Source organism: Peromyscus leucopus, chromosome 6 (genome assembly GCF_004664715.2).
Source record: "Peromyscus leucopus breed LL Stock chromosome 6, UCI_PerLeu_2.1, whole genome shotgun sequence".
Taxonomy (NCBI): domain Eukaryota; kingdom Metazoa; phylum Chordata; class Mammalia; order Rodentia; family Cricetidae; genus Peromyscus; species Peromyscus leucopus.
In genome coordinates this window covers 70,050,095-70,062,311 of record NC_051068.1, presented here as the reverse complement: position 1 = coordinate 70,062,311, position 12,217 = coordinate 70,050,095, and the positions used below count along the sequence as shown (strand labels likewise).

The 12,217-nt window shown below is 51.1% G+C and overlaps 1 protein-coding gene across 1 annotated transcript; it reads right to left on the bottom strand.

The window, feature by feature from the left end:
* Positions 1 to 6,782: 6,782 nt before the first annotated feature.
* Mcl1 (MCL1 apoptosis regulator, BCL2 family member) lies at positions 6,783 to 11,242 on the bottom strand. Its single transcript, XM_028856245.2, is given in 5 exon segments — positions 6,783 to 9,199; positions 9,927 to 10,174; positions 10,492 to 10,846; positions 10,849 to 10,999; positions 11,001 to 11,242. Coding segments are annotated over 5 exon segments (1,008 nt in total). The 5' UTR covers positions 11,138 to 11,242; the 3' UTR covers positions 6,783 to 9,082.
* Positions 11,243 to 12,217: the final 975 nt, after the last annotated feature.

The window sequence follows — 12,217 nt, the reverse complement described above, 5'->3', positions numbered from 1 at the left end:
CCAGAGTTCCACCTGCCTCTGCCTCCCCAGTGCTGAGAATTAAATGTGTGTGCCACCACTCCTGGCTTAATTAATTCTCTTATGCAGGTTTTCACCGCCATACCTGACTTCACTGCTATGTTCTTTATAGTTCACGAAACAGAAAGGGAGACATCCATTCTACCTCAGAACAGACTTTAACCACCAAAGTGAGACTGGGGGAGGGGCACAAGGGCTCCCTGCACCCAGCATCACCGAGGAGCTCTGCAGAGCGGCTGTCCCTGCAGCTGATGATGGGTCAGGGCTGGGGTGCACTTTGGTGGGAGAGTTTGTGTTTAGTATGTCCAAGGGCCCCAAGGGGGTCTCCAGCAAGCGCTCGCGCGCACACACACACACAAATTAAAAACAAGCCCTATCATCTACACACACACACCCTCACTATTTCAACACAGCTGTTTCCCTGTTTCTGTTTCACTGCCTCATGAGGGATTTCTGAGAAATGACAAAACTTCACTTCCCACAGCCACTGTGTGCGGGTTTGTTTTTTTATTTTTCTTGGACGAGGGTCTTTTTGTAGCCCAGGCTGGCCTTGAACTCAAGGTAATCCTTCTGTGTCTGTCTCTCAGGTGTTGAACTGGAATTATTGGCATCATTTATAGCTTTTTTTAAATGAAGAGATGGCAGAGAGAGGGAGGGCAAGAGGACGTGCCTCAGGCTTCTATCAATCCGGCATGTTACCCACCGGGAGAACCACCCTTCACCTCCGTACAGCTTCACCTGCAGGCTGCACTGCGCTTCTCAGATCTGGGTTCTCAGGGTCAAGAGGAAATAAACAAGACTATCATCCTCAGGAAAGGTGAACAACAAACCTAGCAGCTGCTTCTCTGCTGCAGCCAGCTTTCCCCTGCCCCGGCCCCATTTCCAAGGCAGAGATTGCTCCAGGCACACTAAGGAATGGAGATGTGAGCTGAGCAAAGAATCCATGACAGATCTAGGTAGAGAAGATTCAGGAATAACTAACATTGCATAGGAACGCCAGGCATGGTGGTGGCTCATGCTTATAATTCTAGCGTGCAGTGGTGGCTAAGGCAGGAGACTGCTACAACTTTAGTCCTACCTCGTACACACACAGACAACCATGCTCTTCAAAAACGCTGCCAACCTCTCTGACCCAGGATAATACTAACAGTTAAGCTTTTTTCCGGGACCATTTTCTTGGTCTCTTTCCCAGCACACCTTGTCCCAGGCTAACTTGAATAAACAAACACACGCATGTGACCACATCAAGTGGGGGTGGTGAAATTCTGAATGGAATGCAGCCCCAGCCAGTTAGGGGACCAGAAGCTGAGATCTCCCCAACGGGCTGGGTGGATTTATACCAGCAAAGAAGCCAAAACAATGAGCTCATGGGCAAGAAAAATGCAGTCTGTGGGGAAGTCTGGGCAGCCAGAACAAACTGGTTTTCTGAATCAGGATGGGAAGAGCAGGAATTGAGTCTCCCACGGGAACAAGATTAGGAGACACCATGCATTTAGTAACAAACTTTAGTAAATTTCAAAGGTTGTTCCTGCTGAATTTTGTTCTGCAGAGGGTAGCTCTTGGTCCTGTGTTCAAAAACAGATTTGCTTTCCCTGGTTGTGAGAGTCTGGAAGGTGGAGGACCAGGTAGCTGTGAGGTGTGAGCTCTAGTAAAATAGGCTATTCATGAGTAAGTTAGGTAAGGACATGGCAATAATGCCAACACTGGAAGGCGGAGCCCATCACAGAGAATGTCTCAAGCAAGACAAGGCACTTAATCCAGCTGGTCTATGTAAGACTGCACCCCACAGTACACTGGGTGGCCCGTGGGGGTGGGGTGGGGGGCCTTTCAGTTTTTTCCCCTCCTGAGGTGCAGATGACTGGGAGCTAGGCAGAAGCGGATGTCCCCAACTGCCAGGATATAAAGCATTTTGTATGACTTCCCCAGAAGGAAAAGCAAAACTGCAGACTAGGCTCTTGGGCTGGTGAGGACTCAGCTGTGAAGAGTTCTTTTAGAAATCCAGAGTTCCGTGCCCAGATTTATAACAGGTGGTTTGCAGATGCCTGTAATTCCAGATCTAATGGATCCAACCCACTCACATCTACATAACCCCCTCCCATATACAGGTAATTAAAAAGAAATAAAACCAGACTGGGCTATGAACCTTTAATCACAACTCTTGGGAAACAGATCTCTGGGAGTTCGAGGCCAACATGGTCTACTGGTCTCCATAGCAAGTCCCAAGCCAGCTAAGGCTATAGAGTGAGGCCCCACTTCAAAGACAGAGCAGGGTGTGGGGACACATACAAATCCCAGCACCTGGGAGGCAGGGCAGGGGGATCTCTGAGTTTGAGGCCAGCCTGGTCTATATAGCAAGTTCCAGAACAGCCAGAGCTACATAGTGAGGCCTTGTCTCAAACAGTGGAATAAATTAGAATCTTAAGAAGCAAACAAACAAAAAACACTCCCAAACAAACTTACAAGCAAACCAAACCAACCAACCAACCAACCAAAAACTTCAGTTTTCAAAGCACTGTAAAGTTGGTTGTGGTAACGTGAGGATCGACGGGACTCAGAAGGGGCTCCAACACATTTCCAGGTGTCAGGAACTATTATTTTGAGGAAACACAAAGCTACCACACGTGGGAGGCAGAGGTAGGAAGACAAGGCAAGTTTGAGGCCAATCCGGTCTACACATAGATTTGCAAGCCCATTAGGGCTTTAGAAAGACTTCAGAAAAAGTCAACTAGTTCTACTCCATTAGAACGATTAGTGTGTAGTAGCACAGGCCTATAATCTCAGCACCTGAGAGGTGAAGCCAGGAAGATCAGAAGTTCAAGGCTAGCCTAGGGTACATGAGCCCATCTCAAATCATTAGTAAAGAATAACAGACCTGGCCACCTTCTCCTGTCCAGGTAAGAGAGGCACTGGAGTCCAGGTTTCACCTGGACAACACAGTGACTCTCAGTCTCAAAACGGAACAAAAAAGCTGGGTGTGTGGTGATTCAAGCCTTTAGTCCCAACACTCTACCTCGGGAGGCAGAGGCAGGCTGATCTGAGTTTGAGGCCAGCCTGGGCTACAGAGCGAATTCCAGGACAGCCAGGCCTCTGTTACACAGAGAAACTGTCTTGGAACTCCCCCCAAGGAAAAACCCCACTCAATTCTAGAGAGTTGTTTGACTCATCAGCCTCCTGGCGGATGCCCCTCCCCTCCCCCCCCCAGATGCTTCCCATAACTGAGATAAGCTAACCTAACACTGTAACTACTGTGAACTGAGACAGAACCAAGTTTTCAAATCTCCAGAGACATCGCTAAGTGGGGGTGGAGAGTCGGCTCCATGAAGGCAGAATTCTGAAATCACTGAACAAGAGAAGCCTGGAGGCACGAGAGAGAACATGCTGCCGTCTTCAGCCTCAGGAACTGCTGGTGCTTTGGGTATCTGGTTGTAGCCATGCTATCTGCTAATGGTTGTACTTTTTTCACTCTAATTTTTGTAAAACCCTCTATTCGCCAAAACTGGTTCCTGAAAAAGTTTTTAGGCTGGCCTTATGGCCACCTCAGGCCAGGACTTTGAGAGGCTAAGACAAGACTATCATCTCAAGTTCGATCCCAGCCTGGGGGAAGAGTGCCACCAAGTTTCAAGAAAAGGGGAGAGCTGGGTGGCCGTGGGGACGCAGGGGACTGGACTCAGGACCCTGCAAAGGTTAAATATACACACTAACAATTGAGTGGCACCCCTACCTTGGAAAGAAAATTCTCAAGCAACAGAACGACAGTTCTCAAGTACCGACCAGGGCCAGCTGGAGGGGCTCAGCAGCTCACCAGTATAGGAGGCTTCGGTTTCCACTCCAGCACCCTTACCAGCACAACTCAGAAAACGGAAAATCACAAGAACAGAAAATGAAAGGGCTGGGTGGCTGGCTGACGCTTGCCTAGGACTCAGAAGCCCTGGGTTCTGAAGCTGCCGTGGGCACACACTGTTTGGCACAGGAGAGGCTGAGGCAGGGGGCCAGAACTTGGGTCTCCACAGGCAGGGAAAAAGAGAACTGAGCGTTAGTTGGGTCAAACACCGGGGTGGGATGGGGTGTAGGTCTCCTTACCGAGTCCTCTAGCTTACTCTTTGAATTAGAGTCCTGGTTGGCCTTAAACTCCTCCCAAGTGGCAGAGAAATTAAGATATGTGCCACCACACCCACTTAATTTTACTGTTTACCCCAAACAAGTTCTCAGGCAGCCTAAACCGGCTTCAAAATCCAGTAGCAAAAGCTGACTTTTAGCTCCGGATTGATTCTCAGGCCGCCATCTCCAGTCTCAGGTGTCCCAGGTGTGTACCACCACTCCCGGCCTTACAGCTAAGATCTTTTTCTTGGAAATGGAAGCTGGTGATATGACCCTGACTGACCTCCAGCACACAGCACTGCCTCAACCTCCCCTGGACTGGGATTTCAAGAGTTCTGTACACAAGCTGGCTTGATTCAAGTTTAAGGTAAAAGGGCAGTGCACAGGAATAACTTCATGTCATAAAGCATCAATGGCCCATCACGGCGGCAGAGAAGGCCAAGGCAGGAGCATCCAAAGTTCACTGCAAGCCTAGGTCCTGTTTAAAAAATAACTAAAAACCAAAAAAAAGAACAGCGCTAAGCAAAACTTAACCCAGGTCAAGATTTGGGGGTCTGGCCGGGCGGTGGTGGTTCACGCCTTTAATCCCAGCACTTGGGAGGCAGAGCCAGGTGGATCTCTGTGAGTTCGAGGCCAGCCTGGGCTACAGAGAGAGATCCAGGACAGGCACCAAAACTACAGAGAAATCCTGTCTCGAAAAACCAAAAAAAAAGGGGGGGGAGGGGTATGTAGCACAGGCTTGCCTTGCCTTGGACCTGATGTAATCCTGTTGGGATCACTAGTGTGTGTCAAGCAAGGTTTAGCATGCTAGTCTTACTCTTCCTTGGGTGCCATTGAATTGAACCAACATGCCTCTGTACACAGCTCTGCTTTCGGTGCTAGGAATCAAACTCAGGACCTTATGTGTGTGTATGGACAGACAGCAAATGAACACATTCCCAACAAATGGTACTTTTCTTTCCCTCTTGTGTCTGTGAAATGTGTGTGAACAGGACTTAAGGTAGAAGAGGGCATCAGATTTCCAGGAGCTGAAGTTACTTAGGTGACTTTTGAGCTGCCTTACATGGAAGCTGGGAATTGAACTTTGGCCCTCTGGAAGATCAGTTAGTGCTCCCAAATTTCAGAGCCACCTCTGCAGCGCCGCCACTGCCCCCGTTAGAGAGTATTTTACTATGCAGCCTATGTTGGCCTTGAATTCCAGCAGTACTCCTGCCAAGTGACGACAGGCTGGGCTACAGGCATGAGCCACTATGCCAGGCACAAAGCAGTTCTATAATAAAGTTACTGCCAGGCAGCAGCGGCGGCGGTGGTGGTGGTGGCAGCTGCGGTGCATTATCTCTGAGTTCAAAGCCAGCCTGGTCTAGAGCGAGCTGCGGGACAACCAGGGCTGCACAGTGAAACCAGGTGTGCGGGAGACCAGACGAGGCAACAGTCCTGTCATCTGGAAATGAAACCATGGAAGACGGAGCAGATGTTTAGACAGACAACACTGGGTGGAGAAGGCGCAGATGCTGTTTGCATGATTAGCGTTTGGTGTTTGTGGCTGAAAACCAGTTATGCAAACCTCAAATTTGCACATTTCCATGGTGATTCGGCTCCTTTCAAGGTATTTGACAACAAAGGCAGGGTAAGTTCAAACTGGCTTATTCTCACCTCCTTCTTGGAAGGAGGGGCACCGACAGACGCGAAGAACTACTAAAACCTCAGGTGATTCATCTTGTTCATCTCAAAAGGGTGTGTGTGTGTGTGTGTGTGTGTGTGTGTGTGTGGTAGTCCCTTTGTGAACCCTTTCACATTATAAACAAGTGAACACCACAACACCCGATCAAACGGGGCTGCTGAGACCGCTCAGTGGGTAAGGGCACTTGCCGCCAAGCCCAGTTTGATCCCCAGCTCCCAGTGGGAGAACCTTGACTTCCAAGTTGAACTGACCTCAGATAAAACTGTTTCCAAGTACACCGATCCGTGGGAACTCACGAGGTAAGCGAGCTTCTGATGTGTGCATTAACAAGGACTGGGGCAGTGCCTGCAGCTCAGCTGAAGAGTGCCTGTGTACCACGCACCAGGTCCTGGGCTCAACTGCTCAGACTGGGCCCAGAGTCGCATAACTAAGACCCCTGTGTATGAGTGTGGCTCAGTGAAGCCAGCCTACTACACACAACACAGGTCCTGGGTTTGACTCCCAGCACTTGGGGAGTTGGGAGGAAGAAAGCTCCTTGGTCCAAGTACACTTCCTGCAGGGGCAGGTTAAAATAACACACCTCAAGGAAGGCATACACACCCATCATCTCAGCTAAAGCAGAGGGTCATCAGAGGTGGACGTTCAAGGTCAACCTCTGCTAGTGAATTTCAGACAAGAAACCTGTCAACAAGAAAGCTAGGTGTGATGCTAAGAGATCAGAGTTTAAGACAGTCCAGCCTGGGCTATTTTGAGACTGTCTCAAAGGAAACTAAAAAGCCTTCTCCTCCACCACGCAAAGAAGTACAGAACTAGTTTAAGCAGTAATACATTAAATACAAGACTTCAAATCTACATTGCAAGGACTCTATTCCTTTGCTATTCACTTTTGCTTTTAGTTCACTTACATGTTTGCCCAGCTGACTTCCCTAAAGAGTCTTGCATAAGGGGAAGGAAGGCGATAAGAAAAGACCCATACCACATCTTACTTTGGAGAAGAAAAAAAAAAAGGTTTATTTTTTTTTTTCCTCAGGAGAAGAAACAGTTTAGGGAAACACATTTTTTACAACCCACATTAACTTGCAGTTGGTCCTAACCCTTTTGGGAACAGATGTTAGAAATGCTGGTTCTACCAGAATGAAGGTTTCACCACCCCAGGTAGATTGTACATGGATGCTTGAAGACTGTTTTGGTTTTTTCCCTGAGAGAAGTGTAAGACAAACAGAATTTGCTGAGAGCCAGCTTTCCAAGCAGCCCCTCCCTCTTCCCTTTGGAGGATGTGTCTCAACTCTTCAGCTAGTCAGCACTCAGGCCTCGTGCCTCTCTCTTCTCCCTCTAAATAAACCTTTTCTCAACCACTTGAGCTCTCCAAGTCTTCAGGGCCCTGGAGCTAAAACACCTACTAAGATCCTGTCTGCATAAACACAAACTTCCACGACTGAATGGGGGGGGGGCTAGTCTTTCAGTCACCTTAACCTGTAGGGTTAATTAAACTACATAAAGTGCTTATAAGTCCAAGATATAAACATAAATAAGCAATTTATAACCAAGGATAAATACACAGGTACAAATAGCTCCAGCAGGATGACCTATGGCTGAGATGGGCGGCAGGGCACTTCTTTCCCACTGCATTCTTAGTCATCTGATTCATGCCTATTTTTATCTGCAGTCCTGACTAAAGGTCACGTTCTGGGACCAAAGCTTCCAAATGACCCTAGCTCAAACAAACACCTTCAGCTTACCAGTGGCTTCTAGGTAACTGAGGCTCAACAGAACCACCTCTCTCTACATTCCAGTGAGCAGATTCACACCGGGAGCAAACCGTAGCTAAAGCTATGACTCTGGACGCTTTTCTCGACAGCAGAAGCAACAGTGGAGAAGACGCCAATCCAAGAAAAGGGGGTCTCACCCCCATAGCTGTCACTGCCCGTCACAGGGCTCAGAGGAAGTTACTACCCTAAGGAGACAAAGTTCTGCGGACTCTGACGGGAGGGAAATCACTCAGGTTCCCAGTTGGGGGGTGGGGGTTCAGGGAGGCAATGTAGACCTCGATTATATCTGTAGAGGGACCAGGGAGAGCATAACAGGCCAGTATGTGAAGAAAGGAAAGGAAGTCAAGGTTAACTCATTACAATAGGTGGAGCATCAGACAGACCAATACAGAAATTCAAAACAAAGCTTGGCAATCATTAGTAGAAAAGAAATACATAACTTGTTTATTGACACCACCGGGCTTAAACTTGTGTTAAACAAGTAAACCCCGTGAATAGCACCATGGTTATGAGTCTAGCCTGTGTTCCCAAACCACTTTACAATTTTAGCACGTCAAATGGGGGTCAAATGTCTTACCTCTGTGATACAAAATCAGACCGGAAAACGAAACCTGCATAGTTATGAATCTGATTCGTTCCACTACAACCAGTCCATACACACAACTGGGTCTGATCATGACAAAGTTTTAGAAAGCTGTAAGAAATAGATTTCTAACTAGATAAGTTGCAATTTCAAAAGGGTATGGAAAAACTAAATCCACGACTTCCCTCTTTTTATATTCAAAGAAATAGACTTTCTGTAAAAATATATACAATTTTTACAGACAAATACATTTTTTATAAGTTGTTTTTCTTAAAAATTGAGGCTTCTCAGTCTTGTAACTAATTAGCGAACCTTGAGTCAAGTACTTTTGGCCGTAACTAGTCTGATAAACTTAGTCATCCAAACCAAGCCCGAGCAGACAGGCCTCGTGTCCCGAGCACTTGGGCTGTCACGGAGTGCACCTGGGGGAGCTCCCCCGAGCGGCCCCTTCACATCCTCCTACAGTACTGGGGCTTCTAGTCACAGCTGGTCACTTGTAGCTTAAATCCACTCCACACAGGTCACCGCCATTGTTAGTGCTTCTCTTTCAACACTAGAGGAGAGTGGTGGATTCTGCACATTTATTGAGCTCTATGACTAGCCTGACTGGCCACTCTTCTAGATAAGGAATCAAGTCTGTCCATCTACCCACTTTCGTCCAATCTACAAGTCCTCCTCCACGGCCTCCACAGTCTGCTGAGGGAAAACTGCTTCTTTCGGACAGTACTCTTCCACAGGGAGCACTTTCCCGTGTATTTATTCTTGTTAGTCACAATCCTGCAGCCACTTGCTTGCTTTCTGGCTATGTTGCTAGAGTGGAACTCCTGGATTGTTAAAGCGGGCAGCTTCAAGTCCAACTTCATAAATACACTTGTTTTCACAGAAGCGTGTGGTTTGGTGGCCGGAGTTAAGTTACCTATTGCACTCACAAGGCTATCTTATTAGGTATGCCAGACCAGCCCCTACTCCAGCAACACCCGCAAAGGCCAGCAGCACATTTCTGATGCCGCCTTCTAGGTCCTGTACGTGGAAGAACTCCACAAACCCATCCTAGAAAACAAAAAGAAACACATTTTTCAAGTATGGGTTTCTGCGGTTGTAACACTAAATATAGAGAAAGGGTGAATTAAAATATCCCCCCAAACAATGGTGAACCAATTATTATATACTCCTGGGATGCAAGAGACATTTCTGGAGATCTTTTCAGTGAGTAACCACTCACAATAGTTAAACTAACTCACAGCAACTGCACTGCAATCCGAACAAAAGAATTTTGAGGGCCCCCATAACATGGCAGAAGACAGAAAAAAATCCTAACCACTCTTCAGATCGCTCTGCAGCATTCTCCTGTGGGCCAGTGGTTCCTAATGAGGTCCAGTACACCTCACACCCAGAGCTCTTTGGGTACTAAACTTCTGAAATTCGGGCTCTACCCCGTGTCCACTTGATTAAAATGAGGGGCCCACTGGGAACGAAATTCAGTCATCATAGGTGACTCTTACTTCTTCACGGTTTGAATCCACTGCTCTGAAGATTATCCAACTGAATTAGAAGAACAACCTACAGAATACAAGACCTTTTGGTACAATTCAAGACCGTCATAGCACCTTTTCTCTGGACCTATCACTTACAACGTCCAACATCAAGCAACCAGAGATACATAAATTAGATCTGGAGGGGGGGGCACTTTGTAAAAACCTTTAGTTGCGTCCACCTTCACAAAATCCTGCACCCCATTTCTACTCCGCGGCCCCTCTAAACCACAAGGCACACTTACCCAGCCTCTTTGTTTGACAAGCCAGTCCCGTTTTGTCCTTACAAGAACATCTGTGATACTTTCTGCTAATGGTTCGATGCAGCTCTCCTGGTTTATGCTCTTCAAGTGTTTGGCCACATAGGCACCAAAAGAAATAAGAGTCACAATCCTGCCCCAGTTTGTTACGCCATCTTTGAAAACATGGACCATCACTCGAGAAAAAGATTTCACATCGTCTTCGTTCTTAATGTCCAGCTTCCGGAGCATGCCTGAGAAGAAGAAAAAGCATGCAACCTCGTGGCCTTTCTTCCTTTGTCTGCAGCGGGGGGGGGGGCACGACCCCCTCTCGCCCACCCACGGCGAGGGGCCGGGGCTTCTCCCGGTGCGCGGAGCAGCCTCCAGGCGGACCCCACGCCGCCACTGACATCCCACCCTTTCCGGCTTTTGAACCCAACTGCCTGCCAGATGGGCGGAAACAATGACTCACGGCCAGAACATTCTGGTCGCCGAGCCAGGCTCGGCTGGCTGGCTCGCTCGCTCTCCCCGCGCGGCCCGGCCCGCCCTCCCCGCCCCGGGCGCCGCTTACCCTGGAAGGCCGTCTCGTGGTTGCGCTGCACCCCGTCGCCCACGCGCCGCAGGGTCTCCAGCGCCCTCCGGCCCGCCGCGCCCGCCTCGCCCAGCGGCTTCGTGTCCTTGGCGCCGGCCGCCTGCTCCCGCAGGTAGCGCGAGATGATCTCCAGCGACTGGCGGTACAGCTCGTCCTCGTCCGTCCTCCTCTCGGCCGGCGGCGGCGTGGAGGGCAGCGAGCCGTCGGCGCCCGAGCTCCTCGCCGCCTCGCTCACGCGCTCCAGCAGGGGCAGCACGGCCGGGCGCTTGCTGAGCGCCTCCGGCTCGCAGCCGTCCAGCTCCTCCTCGGGGGACACGATGGCGGCGGAAGCGGCGAGGCAGCCGGCGCGGCCATCTCGTCGGGCGGCACGGCCAGGAGGCCCGGCGAGCGCAGCCGCCGCCTCTCGGCCGCCGCCGTGACGTCGGGGTCCTCGGCGCCCACGGGCGGCGGCCGCGCGACCGCCCGCGCGCCGGGCAGCAGGGCGGCCTCCCTCCCCCTCGCGCCGGGCCTTGGCCTCCTCGGCCGTCAGGCGCGCCCCGGCCGGGGAGCCGCCGCCCGCGCCGAGGCTGGCGCCGCCGCAGTACAGGTTCAGGCCGATCACCGCGTTCCTCCGCAGGCCAAACATGGTCGGACGCCGCGGGCTTGAGCGATCGAGCGCCTGGCAGGCCGACGACTCCGGACTCGAGGCAGGCGGAAGTCAGGAGTGGGGCCGGCGGTAACCGGCCGCCGCCTTAGGGCCGCTCTGACGCAAGCGGCGACGTCCCGTAAAAGGGAAAGGGGCGTGGCTTCCGGAGAGCCGCGCCGGACGCCGCGGCGGCCCTTCCGCCGCCGGTTACATAACGACGGGGTGGGCGGGCGGCGGCGCGCACGCGCGTTGACGACCTGGACGCCCCTCGCAGCCCCCCACCCCGCCCCGGCCGAACGCTCGGCCTCCCCGCTCGGGGACGCCGGCTTTGTGACAGTTTCCGAGGCCCGGGCTGTCCCGGAACGGCCTGTGTAGCTCAGGCTGGCCCTAACATTGGGGGAGTCCCGCCTTAGCCTTTCTCGGGCCGGCACGACAGGCTTGCCCTGCCCGCCTCGTTTCCATACCATACCACTTAAGGTGTGCGCGTGCGTGCGTGTGTGTGTGCGTGTGCGTGCCTGTGCGTGTGTGCGGTGTGTGTGGGTGTGTGTGTGTGTGTGTGCGCGTGGTTGTGTCCTCCATGTGGGTGCCGGGAGTCGAACCCGCGTCCTCTGGAAAAGCAGCCAGGGCTCGTAACCGCCCAGGCGTCTCTCCAGCCCCCTGCACACCACGTGTAACCATGGATTCACTTAGAAATTAAGGAAAGAGAGGAGGGTTTACAAAATAGGCGTCAATCGGAGCGCACTGCTGGAGACCTGGGTCATTTTTTGTTTTATTTCTGACGTCTTTGTGCTCGAACTCACAAAGATCACCGCCTCTGCTGATGCTGGAACGGCATTTCCTGTGAAATGAGGAGCCACCATGACAGTTATTTCTGTGGAGCCGCTGAAAAGGTTCAACTGGCGAAAGGCTCTGCCACTGAAACCCAAACCTGAAGACCCGGGTTCGGGACCTGGAACCCACCTGAAGGGGGAAAGGAGCGGGCCAGCCCCCACAGAGTTATCCAATGGCTGCCACAGGAGCCCGGCTCCTCACTCCCCCTCCCCCAAATGATAAAGTCTAAAAATGTCATCTATGGTGGCT